General features: G+C 42.4%; 1 protein-coding gene across 4 annotated transcripts; it reads left to right on the forward strand.

The window, feature by feature from the left end:
• The first annotated feature begins 1,787 nt into the window (after positions 1 to 1,787).
• On the forward strand, positions 1,788 to 9,285 carry COQ3 (coenzyme Q3, methyltransferase). Of its 4 annotated transcripts, none has more exons than XM_032681389.1 (7): positions 1,788 to 1,935; positions 3,235 to 3,358; positions 3,731 to 3,883; positions 4,057 to 4,156; positions 5,516 to 5,758; positions 7,032 to 7,191; positions 8,637 to 9,285. In XM_032681389.1, the coding sequence occupies exons 1-7, from the start codon at positions 1,803 to 1,805 to the stop codon at positions 8,852 to 8,854; spliced, it is 1,131 nt and encodes a 376-aa protein (XP_032537280.1). In that variant the 5' UTR covers positions 1,788 to 1,802; the 3' UTR covers positions 8,855 to 9,285. The 4 variants fall into 4 exon arrangements, with proteins under 4 accessions (XP_032537280.1, XP_032537281.1, XP_032537282.1 ...); XM_032681390.1 differs by lacking the exon at positions 1,788 to 1,935 and adding an exon at positions 2,220 to 2,323; XM_032681391.1 differs by lacking the exon at positions 1,788 to 1,935 and adding an exon at positions 2,582 to 2,679.
• Positions 9,286 to 19,874: the final 10,589 nt, after the last annotated feature.

Genomic DNA, 19,874 nt, shown 5'->3' on the forward strand with positions numbered 1-19,874 from the left:
GAAATCTTACTATAACGGCCTACTCAGTAATTCAATATCATCAGTACTCTGTCAGCATCACATACATTAGACTTCTTTGGGCTTTAGTAACTCCCTTAGGAATGATTTTCAGCGGAAAAGGCTAAAATAACAACCAGTCTTTTAATTCCATGCTTATGAGGTGATCCGAAAATGTGCAAATATATACAAAAATGGGTATGTATCTTTCTGGAAAAGTCTAAATTGGGTTGTTGCTCTATTCTTTTACATTTTAAAATGAATGCTGCAAAAACGTTTCAGGGCACTGCAGGAAAGCAAGACATAGGATTTTGAATGTTATGCAGCAACATGACACTTGGAGGCATTTCCCTTGAAAACTTTTTTAATAAATAAGGGATAGTGTGGAATCAAATGAACAATGATTTCTGTGCAGATTGTTCTGAAGATGAATACAACAAAACCAATGTGAATATGTACCCCAAGGTCCCCTCTACAGCATGTAAGAACAGGAACCAGCTGTGTTCATGGATAGGCCAAATAAAAAGTAGTTGGGTAAAATATTCTGACTTTAAAGAAGGAGCAACTACATGCATTTTGAAATACGGCACAATAACAAAAACTCTGTTCTGTGTTTGAGGCCCTGTCTTGTGGACAACCTCTAGTTTGAAACAAGCTTATCCTCTTAAGTAGAATACTTGCCAGTGTGCATGTATTTAATTGCTTGTTACTGATTTTAAAATCACAAATATAAAAGCAATGGCAATGTAAGGATTTGCTCTCGCTCAGATTTTGTGTTTCCTTTGCTAAATAAATGACAAGTAATAAATTAATTTGTATAAGTAATATGCAGATGCACAGTTTGAAGGAAGGCTTAGTCTTGTATCTTAAGGAGACTGTCCTACCATATAGGATTTCTTTGAGCTCTGTTTTTTTCAGTAGCTCTGAGGTGTTATTAATGACTCTTAAGTTCAGTGCACCATGAGCTTTGTTGGATGGAAAGCAGGTGAGTAGAGAAGTGATGCAGGTTTGCCATAGGTGTAATTGCTGTTAAGTTTTTTTGAGCCCTTTCAGCAGTCTGTATTTAGCTTTAAAAAGAAAAAAAAAATCCAAACTTTACTACATGAATTATACTGTATTTATAGGAGACCTGTAAACAGGCAGATTTCAAGCAGTGAGGGTTGTAAGTACCAAGCAAGGTCAGTTAAAGCAAAATGGCATTAGAGGTAAGAGCAAGTCAAACCAGGACTGGTTATACTACTCCAAACTTCCTGCGGTCTGGAGGCTGCCCTTGCCCTTGGCTTTGTTCAGGCTGTGCTTCCTGCCATGCGGGAACCCGGCCTGCGGTCACCTGCCTGGCAAGCACGGGAGCACTGCCAGCTGCTGCTTCCACGGCATACCTTTATCTTGCTTTGCACCGTGCCCTTCGAGCCAGCTTTAGTTCTTATTGGGCTTTCCTGTGAGATCTGCAGCTCAATAAAGTGTCAGAAAATGAATCTTTTTAAAAACTGGCTTAATTCTTTTCCATTTTAAGCTTGTTAAACTATCTCACCATGGGGATTTGAGAATGCTGAAGCCCAAGTTTGGGGGAAAAGGTTCCCCGTGTTTGTCAGCCCTGAACTGGCAGAACTGCTCACCTGAACCTCAGTCTAGGGCCCTGGGCTGCAGTGCCCGGCAAGGGAGTGGGGAAGGCATCCTTGTCTTCCTGGGCCACAGCCTGGCTTTGTCTGTAAAAGGTGACAGGGCAGCCTCTGAAACTGGCAGCAGCAAACCAGCCTGGATGGTTCCCGAGAGGAAGCACTCGGGCGCTTGTCTCGAGCCCAGCCATGCTGGGAGCCCAGGAGTTCTGCTCCATCCCGCAGCGGAGCACTGCAGGCTGCTGGGAATCGCTTGCCTGCCGTGCCTCCCCTCTCCTTGAACGGAGGAGTCGCGTGGTTTGTGCCCTGCCCTGCAAGTCCGGTGAGTTTCTTGGTAATAAACTGAAAACTGTTCATCGCTGTGTCGTCCGAACGAGCCTCTGCTCAGGGAGCCTTTTCTTGTTCCAAGACAGGCAAGGATCAGGACTAAGGGGGTACTCATTTAAACAGAGTCGCTCCAGGTGAAGCCCTGGCGACAAGTGCCACCGTACGGGGTTGGTATTCGCAGAGGCTCCAGCGCCGGGCGGAACCTTCCCGGCTCCCGCCCGAGAGTCAGCCGGCACGGCCGGGAGCGGACCGGGGCGGGGCGACGGCGGCGGCGGCGGCGGTGACGGCGATGTGGGGCGGCGGCGGCGCCGGGGCGACCCGAGCGCTCACCCTCGCCCTGCGGCGCCGGCGGGCGGCGGCCGCGCTGCCGGGGGCTGCGGGCGGTGAGCGGGGCTGAGCGGGCGGGAGGGTCTGGCGCGGCCCGCGGTACAGGCGGAGTGACGGGGCGTCGCTTCCCCGACTACTCTGCAGCCGGGCCCCGCACACCTCCAGGCGAGTGTGTGTGTGTAAGCTCCTGGATGCGTCCCCGGCACCGCCGGCCGGGCTGGCAGTGCCGCACCAGCCCAGTGCCCGCCCGGCGGGCCCGGAGCGGCTGCCCGGGGCGGAGGGGGGGGCTCTCCCAGTGGAGGTGTTTGTCCCCTGCCGCCTCCTTTGCAGCCCAGAGGTGTCTGTGGATCGCTCCATCGCTCGCTGCAGCTTAAAATCATCCTCAGGGGTGTTTTGCTGTGGGTGTAGTGAGGTACTGCTGTGATCTTGGGGGCTCAGGGGACCGGGCAGCAGTTCGATGTAAGCGGGGGTGCGCTGTGCCAGGAGATCCGAGCTCTGCGTCGGCGAAGCAGGAGCGGAGAGCAGTTTCAGGACAGTGTCCTTGGCCTGTCTGCGCAGTCCGTGAGGTTTTCTTAGTTACGTTTCCTTACCAGTTCATACAATGCAAGATGGGGGTGCAGCTGTGTATTTGTCATCCCAACACTGTCGATAAGTATGTGTATGCACACCTTATGATCAGAGTAAACATTTTGGGGAAATTCACACTGATTGAAACATTTCGGCTGCATGAAAAGCTCCATTCAGGCTCTGAAAAATGGCATTGCACGTAACTTGAGGAGTACAGGGGTGGTCAATAGCATACACTCTTATTTAATGCCCATGCACTCCTGAAGTATGGTAGTGAACAAATGTGCAAAGATTTGCATGGTTAGTATTGTGCTAGAGCAGCATTCTTTCAACTGTGTGTTTTGCCTCTGAGCTCTCCTAAAGCTGATGTTTTTCGTTTGGTTGTCTTTTATTTATGCAGATGGCCATGCTGATCTGTCTTTTCAGGCAGGCCTGAGAGGTATCCTTCAGGACTACAACTGGAAAATACAACTGAAATCCTGTAGTACTCTGCCTATCTCACTGACTGAAATGAAAAGCAGCATGTAAGTATTGCATCTAAAATAATCCCATGTGACAGGGACTACCGTTTTCCATAACAATTTAATTTTACTTTGTGACGGTGTCACATGGAGCCATTTTTATATCTCACTCATGTTTAAATGTTTGAAGTGGCCTATTCCTATTTTGTTAATTACCGACATAAAAATTACAGGCATGCAGCCATCTGTTTGGGAAGATGTGTCACCCATATAGTGTATAAAATCTGTGTGCTACTAAGCAAGTTGAACTAGAGTCTCTAAAGGAACATGAGTTTTACCTTTTTTCATTTTCTGATGCAGAATTTGTTTTTCTTTAATTTCAGCCAATAGAAAATATCAGTATTAGTTTAATGACATTCAGCTTTCATTATTTAGGCTCACTGTGAAGAGGCCTCTCAGCACTTCACACTCATCAGTGGATTCAAAGGAAATAAAAAAATTCCAGCTCCTTGCGCATAAGTGGTGGGATGAAGAAGGAGAGTATTCAGCCCTTCATTCTATGAACGATATTAGAGTGCCATTTATTAGGTATGGTTTTGAAGACAGTTTTTCTTAAATGTACTATTTCTGCATAACCTCAGAAAACTTGTAAAAAGAAAAATTGTAAAAGAAACACAATTATCAGTACTTAAGGTAACTGAACATTGCATCTCCTAAAGCACCTTGTGTGTTCGACCTTAATCACATCCCTTTTCTTTCAGAGATACTCTGTTGAGCATGAGTTGTAATTATCATCTGGGAAATCCACTTTCTGGAGTAAAGATTCTCGATGTTGGCTGTGGTGGAGGACTGCTAAGCGAGGTAAGAAATAGCGTGCTCTGTGTTTTCTGGTTAAAAAGTGTACAAGTTATTTGAATTGGTTTACTGTTAGACTGCTTAGTTTCTAATATTCCAAGGAGGACCTTTTCTCTTCTTTGATATGTTAGTTACTGAATATAGTGTAGTGTATCCTACAAACCCTATGGAATATTTGGTTTGCATAGTGGTGGTGGTGGTTTAAGAAAACAAGAGAGGTGGTAATGAGAAATTCTAAAATTCTGAGGTTCATCAGTAAAATAAGATTTCAAACACTCAAAAGGGAAGGAACATGAAAACATCTTTGAGTTTGTTTTTTTTTTTTCAATTTACAAGCCTAGGCAAGAATACTTAGAATAATGACAATCTTCATTACCAAAGAAGTATTTTCTGATGTTACAGAGGCTTCCTGAGAAGTCTGCACAAATCTGGGACTGAGAAGTTGCTGTTTGTGATGGAACCCTTTGTCCACAAAGGCTCTGAACAGTAGTGCTGTGTCCCATCAATAGACCAGGGATGATTTGTGGATTTAGGGTTACAGATCTGGATGACTTACCCTGAATCTCTCCCCTCTTTTCTTTCTTTCTTTCTTTTTTTTTTTTTTTCTCTTCTAAACAAATCCTGTAGCCTTGTGAGAGTGGTCTCTCTTACAAGGCTGGCAAAACTGGTGTGCTGCATCACCTTCTCAGGCTGAACAACTGGGAAATTTCAGGTTGGAATATCATACATGTGGTCATGTTCTGCAGCCTGTTTCAGTTTCAAAAGAGGTGATGACTGAGGTGTTAACCTAGGAGTAAGAAGACACTGGAGAAACCTGAGTGACAGCCAAGGCTGATGCTATCCTAGTAAACATCAGTGTTTAGTTCTCAGCAGTGAAAAAGTCCCAGAGATAATCATATATTAAGTAACCATTAAAAAGATATGAGGATTTACCATTACAGGTGGATGTTGAAGAAAGTAATGACAGTAATTAAATACGGCATTGTTTTCCCCCCTTTAATTACTGTGTTGATTTCCCCTCTCTGTTTTTTTCCTCTATCAGAGAGTAAGAGTGGAGGAAATCTTTATTTGGTGTAACAAAATAGATTCAGAATAAATTATTCTAAAAGACAAGTATATTCCAGTATATAATATGTGTATATTGCAGTGTATAATTTTCTAAGAAAATTAACACCACCTCTTCCAAATCTAAGGGTTTTCTTGCTTCGATAAACATTTAAAATAAAATTGCTGGATCAGAGCTCATCATACTGCTGTTTGTCTTGTTCTCTAATGGATGTTTTCTGCATCATGTATGTACATTGCAAAGTTACCCTTAAGTAAATTGTTTTCATGCAGAGAATAAATTATACTCTGTTTTATTAGCCTTTAGCTAGACTGGGAGCTTCAGTTACTGGAATTGATCCTCTGGAGGACAACATTAGAACAGCAGATCGGCACAAGTCATTTGATCCAGTCCTGGCCAAGAGAATACAGTACAAGTCCAGTTCACTGGAGGAGATTGTGGAAGAGTCTATGGAAACCTTTGATGTAATTGTAGCTTCTGAAGTAGTGGAGCATGTGGCTGACCTTGAAACGTTTATCAAGTGTTGTTCTCAGGTGTTAAAGGTAAGAGAGTTTTTGCTTTCATTATTGGCAATATTTATTCTCTATTATTATGGCTCTTATTTAAAGGAGTGTGAAAGCACATCTGCATTCATTTCTCCACTTTGCAGTCAGAAGCACTCTAGAGGTGCCTACCATTCTTCTTTTGTGACGCAAGTACATCTTCCCACCTTTAGTTGGGGAATTTATTTCCCCAACCCTGCCTTAGCAAAGTGTTAGTGTTATTAGTGTTATTACCTAGTATTGCAATGTTGCATTGCATCAAGACCTTAAGAAGTCAAGTTGCATCTGATTTCACCCAGGTAAGAGAAAACATGACAGTGCTGCTGTTGATGGACAGCTATGGCTCAGACTGTGTTGAAACTGAGGTGTTAACCTAGGAGTAAGAAGACACTGGAGAAACCTGAGCAACAGCCAAGGCTGATGCTATCGTAGTAAACATCAGTGTTTAGTTCTCAGCAGATGTTTCTGACTCAGAAGATGCTATTCCAGCTCCAGCAATACATCAGATGTGCTCCTGGATTGCTTTTAAAGGGTCGTAGTTATACTTGAAAATAATCAGGTGGTTATTCCTCTTGGTAAAGAAGAATGGTAGGCTCAGCACACAAGCAGCAGCTTTCCTTTAATCTCTTTATCTTTCTGATCATCAGAAGGAATATCGGTTATTTGAATGGAACTAATTTTTAGCCATATATGGACAAAGAAATTTTCATTTATTTCTACCAAACAGTCTTCTGAAGACTTTTAATTATTTTCTGGCCTTGTTTTTTTAATCATGTGATCATTAAAAGAAGCACAGCACGGCACTCAGGAGTCTCAAAAATTAGGCAGCGTTGGACATTTTACTTTGATTTCAATTAAAAAGTGTTTTGGGTTTTTTTGTTTGTTTGTTTGTTTGATTGCTTTTTGGTTTGGGGGAGTTTTTACAATAGATATTGTATATGCCTTAATACCTTTTATTTAACCATTTCCTGGGCAGGAAATGTTATAAGTGACTTTGTTCTTGGTTAGGTGTTCTTTGGGCAAGGAAATGGTTTTTAGGCCATGCAAGACTCTGATTATGTTGACTCTGAGGACTACTGCATCATACTGTTACAACATTATATTCTGTCTTGTATTTAAATGTTATACTTCTAAATACCTATCTTGGGAAGAAATTACTTCTTTTTGCATTGTGTAGAGTTGCAGATTGACAAATTCTATATTTTAAGGTGATTAAATTTACAATTCTTAAAATTAATATTCTTCTAATTGAACATTTTAATCTTCTAATTAGCCTGAAGGTTCTTTATTCATTACGACAATCAATAAAACACAGTTGTCCTATGTCCTGGGAATTGTGGTTGCAGAAAAGATAATGGGCATTGTACCAGAAGGAACACATGAGTGGGAGAAGTTTGTTCCCCCTGAAGAGCTGGAGCACCTCCTGGAATCAAGTAAGTTCCAGGCCAAATGATGGGAATGCAGAGAGAGATATTCAAATAGTCCCTGTAGAAATAGCAAAGGAATAAGCTAGATGGAGTGAGTGCTAAAGACAATACACAGTTTTTCCTGACTGAGTTAACAGTCATATATTATAATTTCTGGTTTAAAGACACTGCTGCTTACTGGATTTTGCAAAAAATAAATAAACTAAGTGAAATCCTAAGAATGCAGTGATTACTCAAACAAATCATGTTACAGCTGCCCTCTCTTTGATAGCCTAAATAAAAATTCCAAGGTTTTCCATTGTGTTCTGGTGGCAGAATGTATGCTCTGAAGTGGTTCATGTGCTCTAGGCCAGGTCTGAGGCAATAACTGTACTGGCACTCCAGAGCTGCACTGCTGACACTGCATTGTTTGCATCTTTCCCTTGGGAGGAGAAGTTTTTAGTTTTGGTTGCTGCTCCATGTTCTCTATTCATATTATGTTGCTACAATATTTCTTCAAAAATGTGAAGATAAAACCTACCACAAATTCATTACTCATTTCTTGAAAAACTATTATACTGATTTTAATTATGTCTAATTAAATTGCCCTGGTTTGATTGCTTTTAAAATAGACAAAGCACTGAGCTGGGAAGAGTTCTGCCCATTGCCCTCCTTTGCTGCAGATGTCTTAAAACCCTGTCACGGAATATTTCACTTTGCTTTAATTCACTGCAAAGAAACTGAAGTATGAGTGGAGCTATTCTCTTGGCAAGGTCTTTTCCTGGCACTTTGCAGTGATGCCATAAGGAACATGACTAATACTGGTTCACATACTGGTGGTTCTTTCTGTTCTTCCTTCAAAAGGAGAAGCAGGTGCAGTGGAGTGATTTGTTTTGATAGGGTGTTTGTTTTCTGCCTTCCATCCTGTATCCTGCTGGGACACAGCGGATCCATGCAGCGAACTGAGCGCTGCTCAGCAGGGAGTGATAAATCACTCTTTATTTGCACTGAGCCCTCGATGGCATTCTTCTGCCTCTTTCTTATATTTTTCCATTCCTAAAGGGAATCTGCAGAATCCTTCCAAATATGCTCAGATTTTGATTCTGGAGTGTGTGACGTCAGTCTGAAGAATGACTCCGCTTACAGAAAACGTTACCAGTCACGCAGGTGTGGTGGTGTGAAGTTGGGGTTTCTGGCAGAGCACATTGCAGGGGCTCACGTGTAGCGTGCTGATGGTACGTGGCCTGGCACAGAGATGCTGAAGCCACTGCCAGGAGCAGGACCTGCTGTCACCCACAGTGCCAGTGGCACTGCATGTGGTGGTGTCTGACAAAGCCCAGCTTGTGAAGTGCTGCTCCCCAGCCTGCAGGAAGAAGTGTATTTCAGTCTTGCTCTTCTAAAGACCTTGATGTTGCAGTGATTTACAATATTTAAGAACATCAGTTCCTTTATATGGCTTCTTTCTTTCCTAGATGGCTTTTCAGTCAAGACTGTGAATGGGATGTTGTATAATCCGCTCTGGGGTTCGTGGAGCTGGACGGAAAGCACGAGCCTTAACTACGCAGTGCACGCCGTGAAGTCTGGGGCTCAGGGACAGTCCGGCCCCACAGATGCCCCGTCAGAGATGGACATTCAGCAGCACTCAGCCACAGCTGGCACAGCTGGCACTGCCTCAGACATCACTGTCTGAGATTTGTGGTGATGCACTGTCACCAGGACAGAAAAGAAGGTTTTACTCGGATGGACATAATAAAACCTTTTCTAACAACAAGCTTCCTGTTTGCATCAATAATACTTGTGCTATTTTTGGCCAAATATTTTAGGGCAGTCTCAGAAAAAAACAAGTGCCCATTATCTCAGGAATCTTTTAAGATTGAAATGATCAAAGCTTTTAAAGAGTAAGTATTTTTATGAGAAAGTAGTTTCAAATTGTTGGACAGGGAAATGCAAATTATTCTGTCAGTAGCTTGGAGGAAGCTCCTGTATGTGGAGGCATTTTCAGTCCTATTGGGACTCAGATCTTCACAGAATAATAGTGTAAATGTAAAATGAGTTAAAACCCACAATGATGTACAATAAATAAAATGCATTGGGTATTTAAGATACTCAACTCTGTTATGATGCCTCAGAGCTTTTTTTTTATTTTTAAACTTTTATAGATTTTAGAAGTAGATGTGTAATGAATGTAGATTTTAATGTAACTGTATTATGTCCCTTACCCTGTAGCATAATGTTTACACATACCTAACCCTATTATCCCATTTCATATCAATCACTAAAATTCTGTTAGCATGTTCAGTCTTCTTTTCAAGGTAGAATTGTAGAAAAACATCCTAAGGCCTGGACCAGAAGATAATACAGAGACACAGTGACCTTCAAGCCCAGAACTTTGGAGGAACTCCAAGGTCTGTGTGTGCTGAGAAGAAGACAAGGATGAGGAAGAAGGGATCCCAGATGCCCCCAGACCCAATTCCCGAAGGGGCATGTTGGGGGGCAGAACTGGGGGAGGACAGAACTGGGATTGGATGGACCTTATTATAAAATCATAGAACCACTATCTAGAGGCACGCATGGTATGGATTCCCTGGGCCTTAGGCCTGAGATTAAAGGACCTGCTCTTTATCTTATCTTATACACTAAATTGGCCTGGAGTCTTTTTCTCTCTGCAGTCTATTAGGCAACAGTTAAAATGTATGAACCACTTAAAAACTACAGACACTTGTTTCTATAATATGCCTTTCTCCCTGAGAGAGGGGGAAAAAGAAAGAGCAAACCTTTTCTGTTGAGTCCTGCTATATCTGCAGTTGATGTGAGGTAACTGTGCAGTGGAAGAAGTCATAGATCAGGGTGCCTCAGCTGTCGAAGCCTCTTCACCATAAAGATTCTTGTATTTGTGCCTATAATTTCAACTTTCTCTCTCTGCCCAAATAAAGGGAAGTAAAGCTGTGGGTAAAATTTTACTAAGCAACCAGAGTTTTATGCTAGAAAAATGACATATTAGCAGCCTGTCCTAGAACTGAAGTGCTATATCTACTCAGTCCTAATGTCCGAGAGCCCAGGTAAGGAAAAGTGATTTACAATGAAACAGAACTTTCTAAATAAAGTGTCTGTGTGTGTGTGTGTGTCTATGAATGTATCTCCTTTTTCTTTCAGCTTGTACACAGCTAGAGAGGTGGCTTGTCTCTGCAGGCATGAAAATGAAACTTTTTTCCTTCCCTTATTTTTCTCCCCTTTTTTGTTTGCTTCTTCATTTTTCCTGCTGTAGAGGTGTGGTGGGCTAAATTATTGTTTTACACATTTGCATTCTCGCTGCTTTGCTGTATCTGCATGTTGCCTTCAGATCCAAGTTTCATGATGGCCAGGAAAATATATTTAATTTATGATGGAAATAATAGTAATTCATAAGTATTAAGACTACAGAGGATTATCTGGTGTGATCTTTTCCATGACAGTAAGTTCCGCTTCATAATATTTCTTTGGCTAGAGCTTGGCTTTGAGCAAGTGGTTCATCATCATGTAAAGTGTTCAGTGATGGAGAAGCCATCACTGAAGTAAGCCATCATGTGGCTTACTGCATCAGTAAGTAAATTGTTCCAAAGGTTCATTGGTTGAAGTGGTCTAAACCTCAGAACCTAGCCAGTGATGCCTTAACATCTCCATTTTTATGCTTAAGGACCTGTATCAGCTGCAGTTTTGAGTCAAATCACCCCTTAATTTTCTCACAGATAAATGGTCTGAGATTACAGCTATTACCACTGCATATGAGTTCCTGTAAAATTTCGTGGTAAACATCCTTTCTGAAGCATGACAGTGGCAATGGATGCAGCATTTCAGTAATGGTTTCACTAATGCTGTCTGCAGGAGGAATACATCGTTCTCTTTCTGCCTGACCACCTGTTTGGGAGTCGCTGCTCCACTGGTCATGCATGCAGTGTGGTGGACAGCATTGAGGAGAGGAGTGACACTGGGGAAAAATGTGGAGCCTAAGCAGATAAAGCAGTGGTCTTTGATCTCATCAGTGTGTTCAGGCGCATTGACCTATGTGGCTTGAGTAAGTTCCCCTAACCAAATTACCAACTTCAGTCTAGGTTACGACAACTGTATGACTGTTGTTTCAATTTTTGCCAACAGTGAATTAAAAGAAATATTCTGAAAAGCACTGAGACCTGGACGCATTCCTGGGGTAGCCCACTAGAAACATCTCCCAAGAGGGACCTGTCATCTCCCTCCCCACCAATTTGTTTTGAGAGCTGTCACATGAAATAAAAATAATGTAGATAGAACTCAAATAGAAACAGCTGAATTTTCTTTGCTTTAAGAGCCCTAAATCCAGATGTTTGTGTGACCAGCTGTTATCTTGGTTTTCTCATCCTTTTCTTTTTTCCCACTTCACAGAATCAAAGAATATTCTGAGTTGAAAGGGACCCACAAGGATCGTCAAGTCCAACTCTGAAGTGAATTACTTGTTCAGTAAGTCTCAGAATTGCTTGCAGTTTTTCATTAAACTGTGCGCCACCTGGGGAAGAAACTGTTTTGTTGGGGTTTTTTTCACTGCTATTTCTATTGCACATGGCACAAAAAGCCTTTGATGCTGCCCGGGTTCTCTGTCCAGGCTCTCTGTCCAGGAGGGATCATGTACCTAATGAATAGTGGTTTAAGCAACAAGCACATGGACCTGGCTATCCATGGATACCTCTGGTTTTGACAAAAACCTTATCACAAGCACCCAGCCTTCTGCTCCTACATGCCTATTGGAGCCCTGTCAATCCAGGAGAGTTTTGTGAGCAGTGTGGTGAAAGGAGTGGGGATGCCATGCACAGGTCCTTGTACCCATAGCATGTCTTCAGATGCCCTGATGTGCTCCATCCAAAGTCTCTAACCCTCAGTTTTCTTCTGGTGGATTGTCCTAACTATTCTGGCTGTATTTAGCCCCCCTCTTTAAAACAGACTCATTTTAAACTAGAAAGTAAATGATTGTGGTAGAGATAATTTTAGTGAGATAACAAACAGTGCAAGAATACCCTACACCTTTTTATCTTTCTTTGTGTGTTTTTTTTTTTTTTTAAATCCCCACATTATTCATAGATGTGCAATTCTGTAATCAAATTCAGTACAGTGTAATCAAATTCAGTACTGTGCATTGAATACATACTACGTATTTGTGCTACAGAAACTTTTTTCTTAAAATCTGTGCATAGGAAACCAAGTTTTCACTCTTCTCTTAGCCCAGTTCCTGCAGAAATTTAATAGTGCTATTGAAATGGGCAGAGTGTAAGTCAAGTAAATTTGAAAATCTTTTTGCTTTCATGTTGTTCATGATTATGAAACCATAGCTTCAATGCTCATATGAACAGTGACAGTAGGAGGTGAAAAAAGCAGTGTTACAGCAACCAGGCATGCACACAGAACTGGGTGAGGCAAGAGGTTATTCTTGCCATGAGATTGGGAAAAAATTGTATTTGAGGCTTGCTCTTTACCAGTCTCTGCTTGTTGCTCATTGTAGACTCTTGACTCTCTTGATCCCGGGCATTTGTTTCTGCAGCACAAATCAGAGTAAGGAGCTGATCTTGCAAAAAAATCCAACAGAGCAAATGATGGTGTTCTGGGTGGTCTCAGCTGTTCAGCTGTGGTTTGGCTTGTCATTTTGTTTCATCTCTCCCACACTGGTCCACATAGTCCCAGTCCCAGCTCTTTGCTGAGACTAGTTCTTGTCTGAGGTGTAAATACGTATGTATGTAAATAAGTATGACAGCCTCAGAGGAGATTTGTATTTTATCTTCTTTTTAAATAAAAATACAACTTGAAGTTTCCCTGATTTCTGGTTACTTTATCTTATTGTCCATTGTTCTTTGGTGGTCCAGTGACATTTCATGGCCATTTTTGCAGGACTTGACAATTTCTTTCCTTTCATTTTCACTAACGCCCTATGTCAGGTTCCTAGGGGATGGAAAAAAGGAGAGAGAAAGGAGTGGGAAAGGAAATGTGCAGTGGCTGTGAGTAGCGATAAGAATAAATATCCTGTAGAAAGTTTTTCTGAAAATGACTTATGAAGCTTTTCACTCAGTTGAAGTCTCAGCTTTAATTAAAAAAAAAAAAAAAACCAAAGAAACTTATTTTTCATACACTTCTAAGAAATGCTTGAAAGGAATAATGGCATGTGGTCTAGAGGTTCAGAAGTCAAAAGACTCTATGTCTGTAATTAGCCGGCCTGATGAAGAAGTCGGGAAGAGAAAAAGTGAGACAGAACATGAATCATCACATGAGTGCTGAAACTGTAGATGCAGGCGTTTGAGAGGTGCCCAGGAGTACCTGAATGGGGGATAGCACTGAAAAGCCAGAAATAGTAGAAGGAATATGAGTGATGCCTGGAAGATAAACATTATTCTGATGGAGACGAGAAATGTGAAGTAGAGGTATAGAAGGCAGTCTGGTTCTAGTGGGCCTTTGAAGAGGAGCTACTGGTGGTCAGGAGAGTGGCTCTGTGTCAGACTGAAGCACAACAGTTCAGGTATTTACAGCTTCCCCTCGTTTTTGCATGGTAACTTCCAGTGCCTCATTCCAAATGTCTACACTCTCACTGAGCTCCTAGAAGGAAAGGTGGGCTCCTCTCACTTCAGACTGAGGGTTGGTGACATTAATCATGGTGCTCTCCATGTTTGTGCACCCTTACCCTTACCCTTCACTATCTATTCCAAGATGCCCACAGATACAAACAACTTTTTCCTAAAACTGCAACACTGTTGAATTGAGTCAGCATTTATTTAACAAAATTACTAACATTATCTTCTTAAAGGGAAAAATGCAGAAGTCCGGATGCATAATTTCTTTTCCTCATCACCTCCCCTTTGAAGTTCTCAAACTGCTTCACAGCACTGCTTCTCCCTTACTGCCTCTGTTGGGCTTTGCTGAACCTGTGAGGGAGCAGCAACACTTGGTGTAAAATCATCCCTCAGTACCTCTAAAGCAGAGCCTGTGGTTTATTTGGTTCTGACCTGTCTCATAATAACTTCCTATTTTTCTAGCTTGGGATGAATTTTGTTGCATTGTCTCCTGCTTCATGATAAAAAGAACTATTTCTATTTTTTAGTGACTTGTGTAATGCACAGTCTTGCTACGATAATATGCTTCATGTTTTCCCCCACACCCTTCTCCAATGGAAAGTAGAGTGCTGCTTTTATACCTCTTTTAGAGTAATTTGGTTCTGCTTACACTAAACAATACTAAACATTTGAATAAAAATAACATTATTTCCAGATTAGGACTTTGTCATAAAAATTAGCCTGTATTTCCCCAGGTTTCTCCAGGTTATAGGACAAAATTGTAATCACTTAAAGTTTGTGCTAACAGTAGACTTTATTTGTATTGACATGTGTCCTGTTTTCTTGGAGCAATATAAAACATCATGTTTTATTCTAGCTAGAAGGGCTGGGATTTCACTTAGGCTGTAAAATCATCTGACCTGTCTTGACTTACATATGCATTAATTGCACAGCCACCTCTTAATGCATTAGGAATTCAGGATATGTACTTTGATATACATTTTATTGTGCTTGTATTTCACTATGGAGTCACTCCAGCAATATAATCAACATTCACTTGTTCTAAAAAGATGTAATATTTTTTTCTTCTTAAAAGGATTATGAAGACCATTACTGTTCCACTAATAAATCTGAAACCTCTGTTGCATCCTCATGAGATGCGCTAACTTGAAAAAAAAACCAAACAAAACCAAAAAACTACCCTGAAATAACTTGGAGATTGAACTGCTAATATTGCCTTGTATGGCAGTTGTATTATGAAAACTTACAATAACAGAAGATATAGAAAATGATATGGTGTTTATTTTCTGAGTTAGAATATGCATGTACAACCTGCAGACATGTAAAAATTAAACTAAACAAAACATACAATAAAAAGGAGACCTCAGAAGGATGTATCCAGCTCCCACAAACGTCAGCTAGCAGATTTACCCCAAACGCCCTCTGATGCAGCACAGCCCCAGCATTGAAACTTGGGGTTTAATTCCCAGCTTTGCCTTCCAGCTCTTGGAGAAGTGGCAGCTCAGTGCCTCGCCTCCCTTGATCCGATTTTAAGTTATGCTTTACAAAACTGATGGGACCTGGCTACCCCAGAGCCCTGGGGGAGCCCTTCAGGGTGCTCCCTGCCCTGGTCCCCAGCTATAACTGAGGAGGACTGACCTTGACGGGCACATCCACACCCACTGAGTTCTTGCCACTGCTGCAGGAACATAGAGCTCTGTGTCTGTCCCACACCCAGGGATGTTAAAAACCAGTAAACACTTATGTTGTTCTTTCTAAACAAAGCACCACCAGATTTTCTTTCACTGTCAAAGACAGGTATGTGTTCATCGCTCTCCTCTTCACCCCTCCCAGTCCTAGCAGCAAGAACACCTAATTTCTCAAGAGCACAAAGCTTTGGAATACTGAGGTGGTTCTCTGACCATGGGCTTGCCTGGAGGCCTCTGCTCTGCAGCCAAGAAAAAAAGACCCCTTGAATTTTGAATCACTGGAACAGCATTTCTCAGTCAGACTGAGTATAAGAAAAATCCTGCCAAAGCTGCCAGCAAAGGGTGTCCACTAGGAAATGTGTGAGTGTGGGATGAGATTTGGCTCACCCTGATGTGGCTGCAAAGTACTCTGGAGAAACCTTGGTTTTGCCTTGTCTGGAGGAAGCGTGAGGCCCAAGATGAACCTAGATGCCAAAGTTTCTGAAGGTGTTGTCAGATGAGATGATGTCCCATGAAAAAACAACAGGGAGGAAGCTACATGGGCTGAAAAGCTTCATAGCAGGTAATGCAAGAAACTTTACATGGCCTGTCTAGGCAGGACAGCATTTCCATGTGGGTTGTACAGCATGTCTCCCTTATTGAATCTTACCTGAAGATAAGAAAAATGCTTCTGTCTTCAGAACTACTCGGCAAGCATCTTTTTCAAGAACCAAATTCACAATAAACCGAAGTCCTGCTATCTACTGCAATGCTCAACAGTTCACCTTGGAGGATGCAGACTGCAGGCCATTGGCTCTGCCACTGTCTCTCCCATCCCTCTTTGTTTCCAGAGCTCTCGGGAGATGAAAGCACAGCCTTGGCCTCAGGGATATGGCCTCTGGAAGGGGCTCTCCTCCTCCCTGTTCCCATCCCTTCTTCTTCTCCTCCCACTGCCTTCAGCTGAGAGTTGATTTCCAGACAAATGTGTCATGCTGACTGACTTCCTCTTCCCATTTTGTGGTTCTATTGCCCTGAATTCTCAGGGTTTGTTCTCACTACTGGTATATTGCTCCATTCTGCAGTGTCTGCAGCAGTTAGTGCTTTTATCTGCTACAACCACCTTAGGCGGGTTGCAAGCTAATCTAAGGCAGATGCATAAAACCAACATTTCTTACTTAGTGGGGTAAAATCTGAAGACCACATAGATCTTTTGAAAAGAGTAAATACAATAAGGAAAGGAAATCTGTGTAAGGAAATCTGCAAAACCTTCACACATCTCTGTTATTAGCTTAATATGAACCGAGACGCCAACCAGATCACGGCAGTATGTACTGCAAATCTTACTTCTTCTGAGGATGCTGTAAATCAGAGAGCACTTACAAATGAGCAAAGACTGGGAGCCACTGTACCAGTCTATGGCAAGAAATCTGTAGTTGGTTCCCAGCACTATTCCACTACCGAGAAAGTGTTACATGAAATATCTGACTACGAAAGCGTGTAACTACCCCTGTGACATTGTGAGGGTTGTTAGTTGTCCAAAAAGCTTGTAAAATAGTGTAATAAAATTTAAAACAACGAAAGAATTGTGAAACTGTAGGTCTGTCAGCTGAGTAGCAGCCAGCTATACTCAGCTGCCAGCCAGAGTATTTCCACCTGAAGAAAGCAGGAGGTTTCATACAAAGTGGTTTTTGGGCTTTGTTTTTGGTTTTGGGTTTTTTTGAGAAAGAAAGATACCCTGACTTACATCATTCAGGACAGTCTGAAGGAATGGGTTGCCTTAGAAAGTGGCTTTGTTTGCCAGCAAGTGCAAAGTAAAAGCTGGAATTGCATTTAATGTGTTCAGATACTTCTGTATAGCACAGAAGTAGTTTAGATTCTGGATGTTTTGCATTTTCTATGTATTTGTACCTTTGTCTATCATGAAAGTTACACTAACTCCTTTTCTAAATTCAATCTGAAAAACACGGCATGACTGTTTTGCAGCTATACCTTGGCTATTTTTATCTCAATAATTAAAAAGTCGTGTTTATGAAACTCAAGCTACCCAGAGAGATCATCAATATTACAACAAAACCAATCCCAGTTTTGTCAGCAATTATTTCAGAAAGATCTTGGGAGCCTGTTGGCAATGAAAAAGCCTTTTTTCACCCTCTCATAAACTCAGCCCTCACCACAAAACCCTCTTAAATTACATCATCTGCAGCCAAGGGCTCAATGAGTTTGGGCTACTTCAAAGAGAAGGAAAGCATTTCCTTACCGCTGGAGGATGGTCTGGCAGCACACGAAGTGAGAGCTCAGCCTAAGCAGAGGTGTCACTTTGGCTGGTGACAGCTGGTCACTGTGCCTGGGCACGGAAAGGGGTTTTTGCTTCAGGCAGAGCAACCCATGCTCATTTCTGGAGCTGTTAAAGGCTCCGCGCTGCCCAAACTTTGACCCCTTGGAAGAGAGAGAGGCAGCAAGTAGGAACCATGGGTGATACCAGTGCAAAAAACGAGTGGAAAATGGATGGCCCTGTTTTATGAAGCTCCAGGAGAGATCTGGCAAGTGAAGCTCTCCTGTTTAAACCCAGCTGGCAGCAGTACAGGAAAGCAAAACCTGGAGCAAGGCATTCAGTGTGAGCTCTGATTTTTAAAAAGCATACTTAGTTCAGCTAAAATACAGACAGGACAGCTTCTGCAGTGGGACTCCACAAAGACTCATCTCAACCACTGGGTTCAGACTGTGGTTTCCACACCCCCTGCCACCTCTGTGGGCAGCCTGCTATGGTAACCTCAGGCTTTTTTAAAGAGGTGTAATGAACCCAAGGACATTACAGAAAACAAACCCCACAAACATAATGAAGATCAAGAGTCTCTGTGCAAATGTACAGAATCAAGTGACACTAATGAGTTTATAAGTTCCTTCCTGCCTCTAAGTCAAACTGCAGACTTCAGAAGAAAATTTGGCTTGCTATATTAACAAAGTAAGCTTAGATTTATGTTAACTAGAAAAATCTACCTATTTAGTCCTGTTAGTCTCTCTTCCATTAGGCAGCTGCATTAGAACAGATTACAGATAAAAGTGTACTTTAATGTTTTAGGTCTTGTTTTGCTCTGTGTGCTGTATCTGAGGGATGACTGTTCCAGACTGTGCTGCACTTGGTGTGTGTTTGCAGCCAGACAGGCTGTGGGTGTATCATTGTTAGCTCTCATTTTCCCCACTCAAAAAAATGAACAGTGGTAATTTAGCAAACATGAACAGCTGGATTCCCACCCTCCCTGAGCAAGACCGTGAGGCAGCCATCAGCCCAGTGGGCATCAACTGCAAGCCGCTCTGAGGCAAAGTGGGAAAACCAGAGCATATCTCTGGAACGAGTCTGAGACTGCAGCACCTGCAATGCACAGGAACAGAAGGCAATTCTCAGGTTCATGGATGCTGCTGCCAGCTAATAATCTCTCTAATACAAGTCACTGGCCATGGGCAAAAGGCTTTGCACCTTCCCTGGAGGAATGGACACTGCCTTCTTCCACAGTCAGGGAAAAGGCAGGCTGAGGACATATTTTTTGATGTTTTGCCTGCAGATAAGCTTGGCTATCAGACTGTCAGGCCAAATGGATTCAATAAAACCCCAAGAAAGAGACGCTGTCAGAGCACCACTAGCAAGACAAGTGTGAGGGACAGGTATGAGGGTACTTGTGTTTTATCTATGTTCTTTATTTGCTGTTAAACTCTGGCAACCAAGATGTGACATTGGGATCTTTTAAATGGCCAAGTCCAGTCATAACAAACTTCCAAAAATCCTATTTATGAGCAGGGCAGCAAGGCTGCCAGGGTACCTGTGGGGATCTGTATCCGACATACCATGAGGCACGTGTGCTCTACTGCTAAGGCTTCCTGCACTATGTTCTGGGAGGCATTGCTGTGTTCTGGACCCTCGCAGCTTCCAGGCAACACCGCACCCAGAACAGGATTAACACAGTGTAAAATCCTTCTCCAAAAGAGGGGTATCAGTGTCCTTACTGAACAAATGTTAAACATCTGACTCAAGTGCTGCTCTAATAATCCTGAGGCAACTAGGCACAAGCTGGACTACCAAAACACAGCATCGATTTTCAGAGCATAAATTGCAGTAATGCTTCCTTCAAAACACCAGGTTTGCCTACCTGGGTCAGCACTGGGAGGTGAATGATTCCCTGCCTTCCCTCTCTCCTCTCCCTCACAGGTCTTCCCAGTTGTGCTGGCCACTGATTAAAACACAGATTTTAGGATAGCTCATTTGCCTCTGAAAGTCAAGCAGTGGAAGCAGCTGGGATGCGGATGCCCAGGACTTTTCTTCACCCTCACAGAAACTTAGATCCCATCTGTAACTGGATCCCTCTTATCAGTAACACAGCAAGCAATTCCCATGGAGGAACAAAAGCTGAGACCAGCTATCAGGCTATGGCAGTCCAGATTTGTTAGGCTGCCTGCCACTTGAAATAAATCTTCACCCTGAGATTTGCAG

Source organism: Chiroxiphia lanceolata, chromosome 3, assembly GCF_009829145.1.
Source record: "Chiroxiphia lanceolata isolate bChiLan1 chromosome 3, bChiLan1.pri, whole genome shotgun sequence".
NCBI classification, from domain to species: Eukaryota; Metazoa; Chordata; class Aves; order Passeriformes; family Pipridae; genus Chiroxiphia; species Chiroxiphia lanceolata.

Excerpts from the sequence above, each read along its gene's own strand:
- COQ3 (XM_032681389.1), top strand. The coding sequence starts at position 1,803 with ATGCTGGGAGCCCAGGAGTTCTGCTCCATCCCGCAGCGGAGCACTGCA. Across the intron at positions 1,936-3,234 it reads TGCCCTGCCCTGCAAGTCCG|ATGGCCATGCTGATCTGTCT; the intron begins GTGAGTTTCTTG and ends TTATTTATGCAG. Across the intron at positions 7,192-8,636 it reads GGAGCACCTCCTGGAATCAA|ATGGCTTTTCAGTCAAGACT; the intron begins GTAAGTTCCAGG and ends TTTCTTTCCTAG.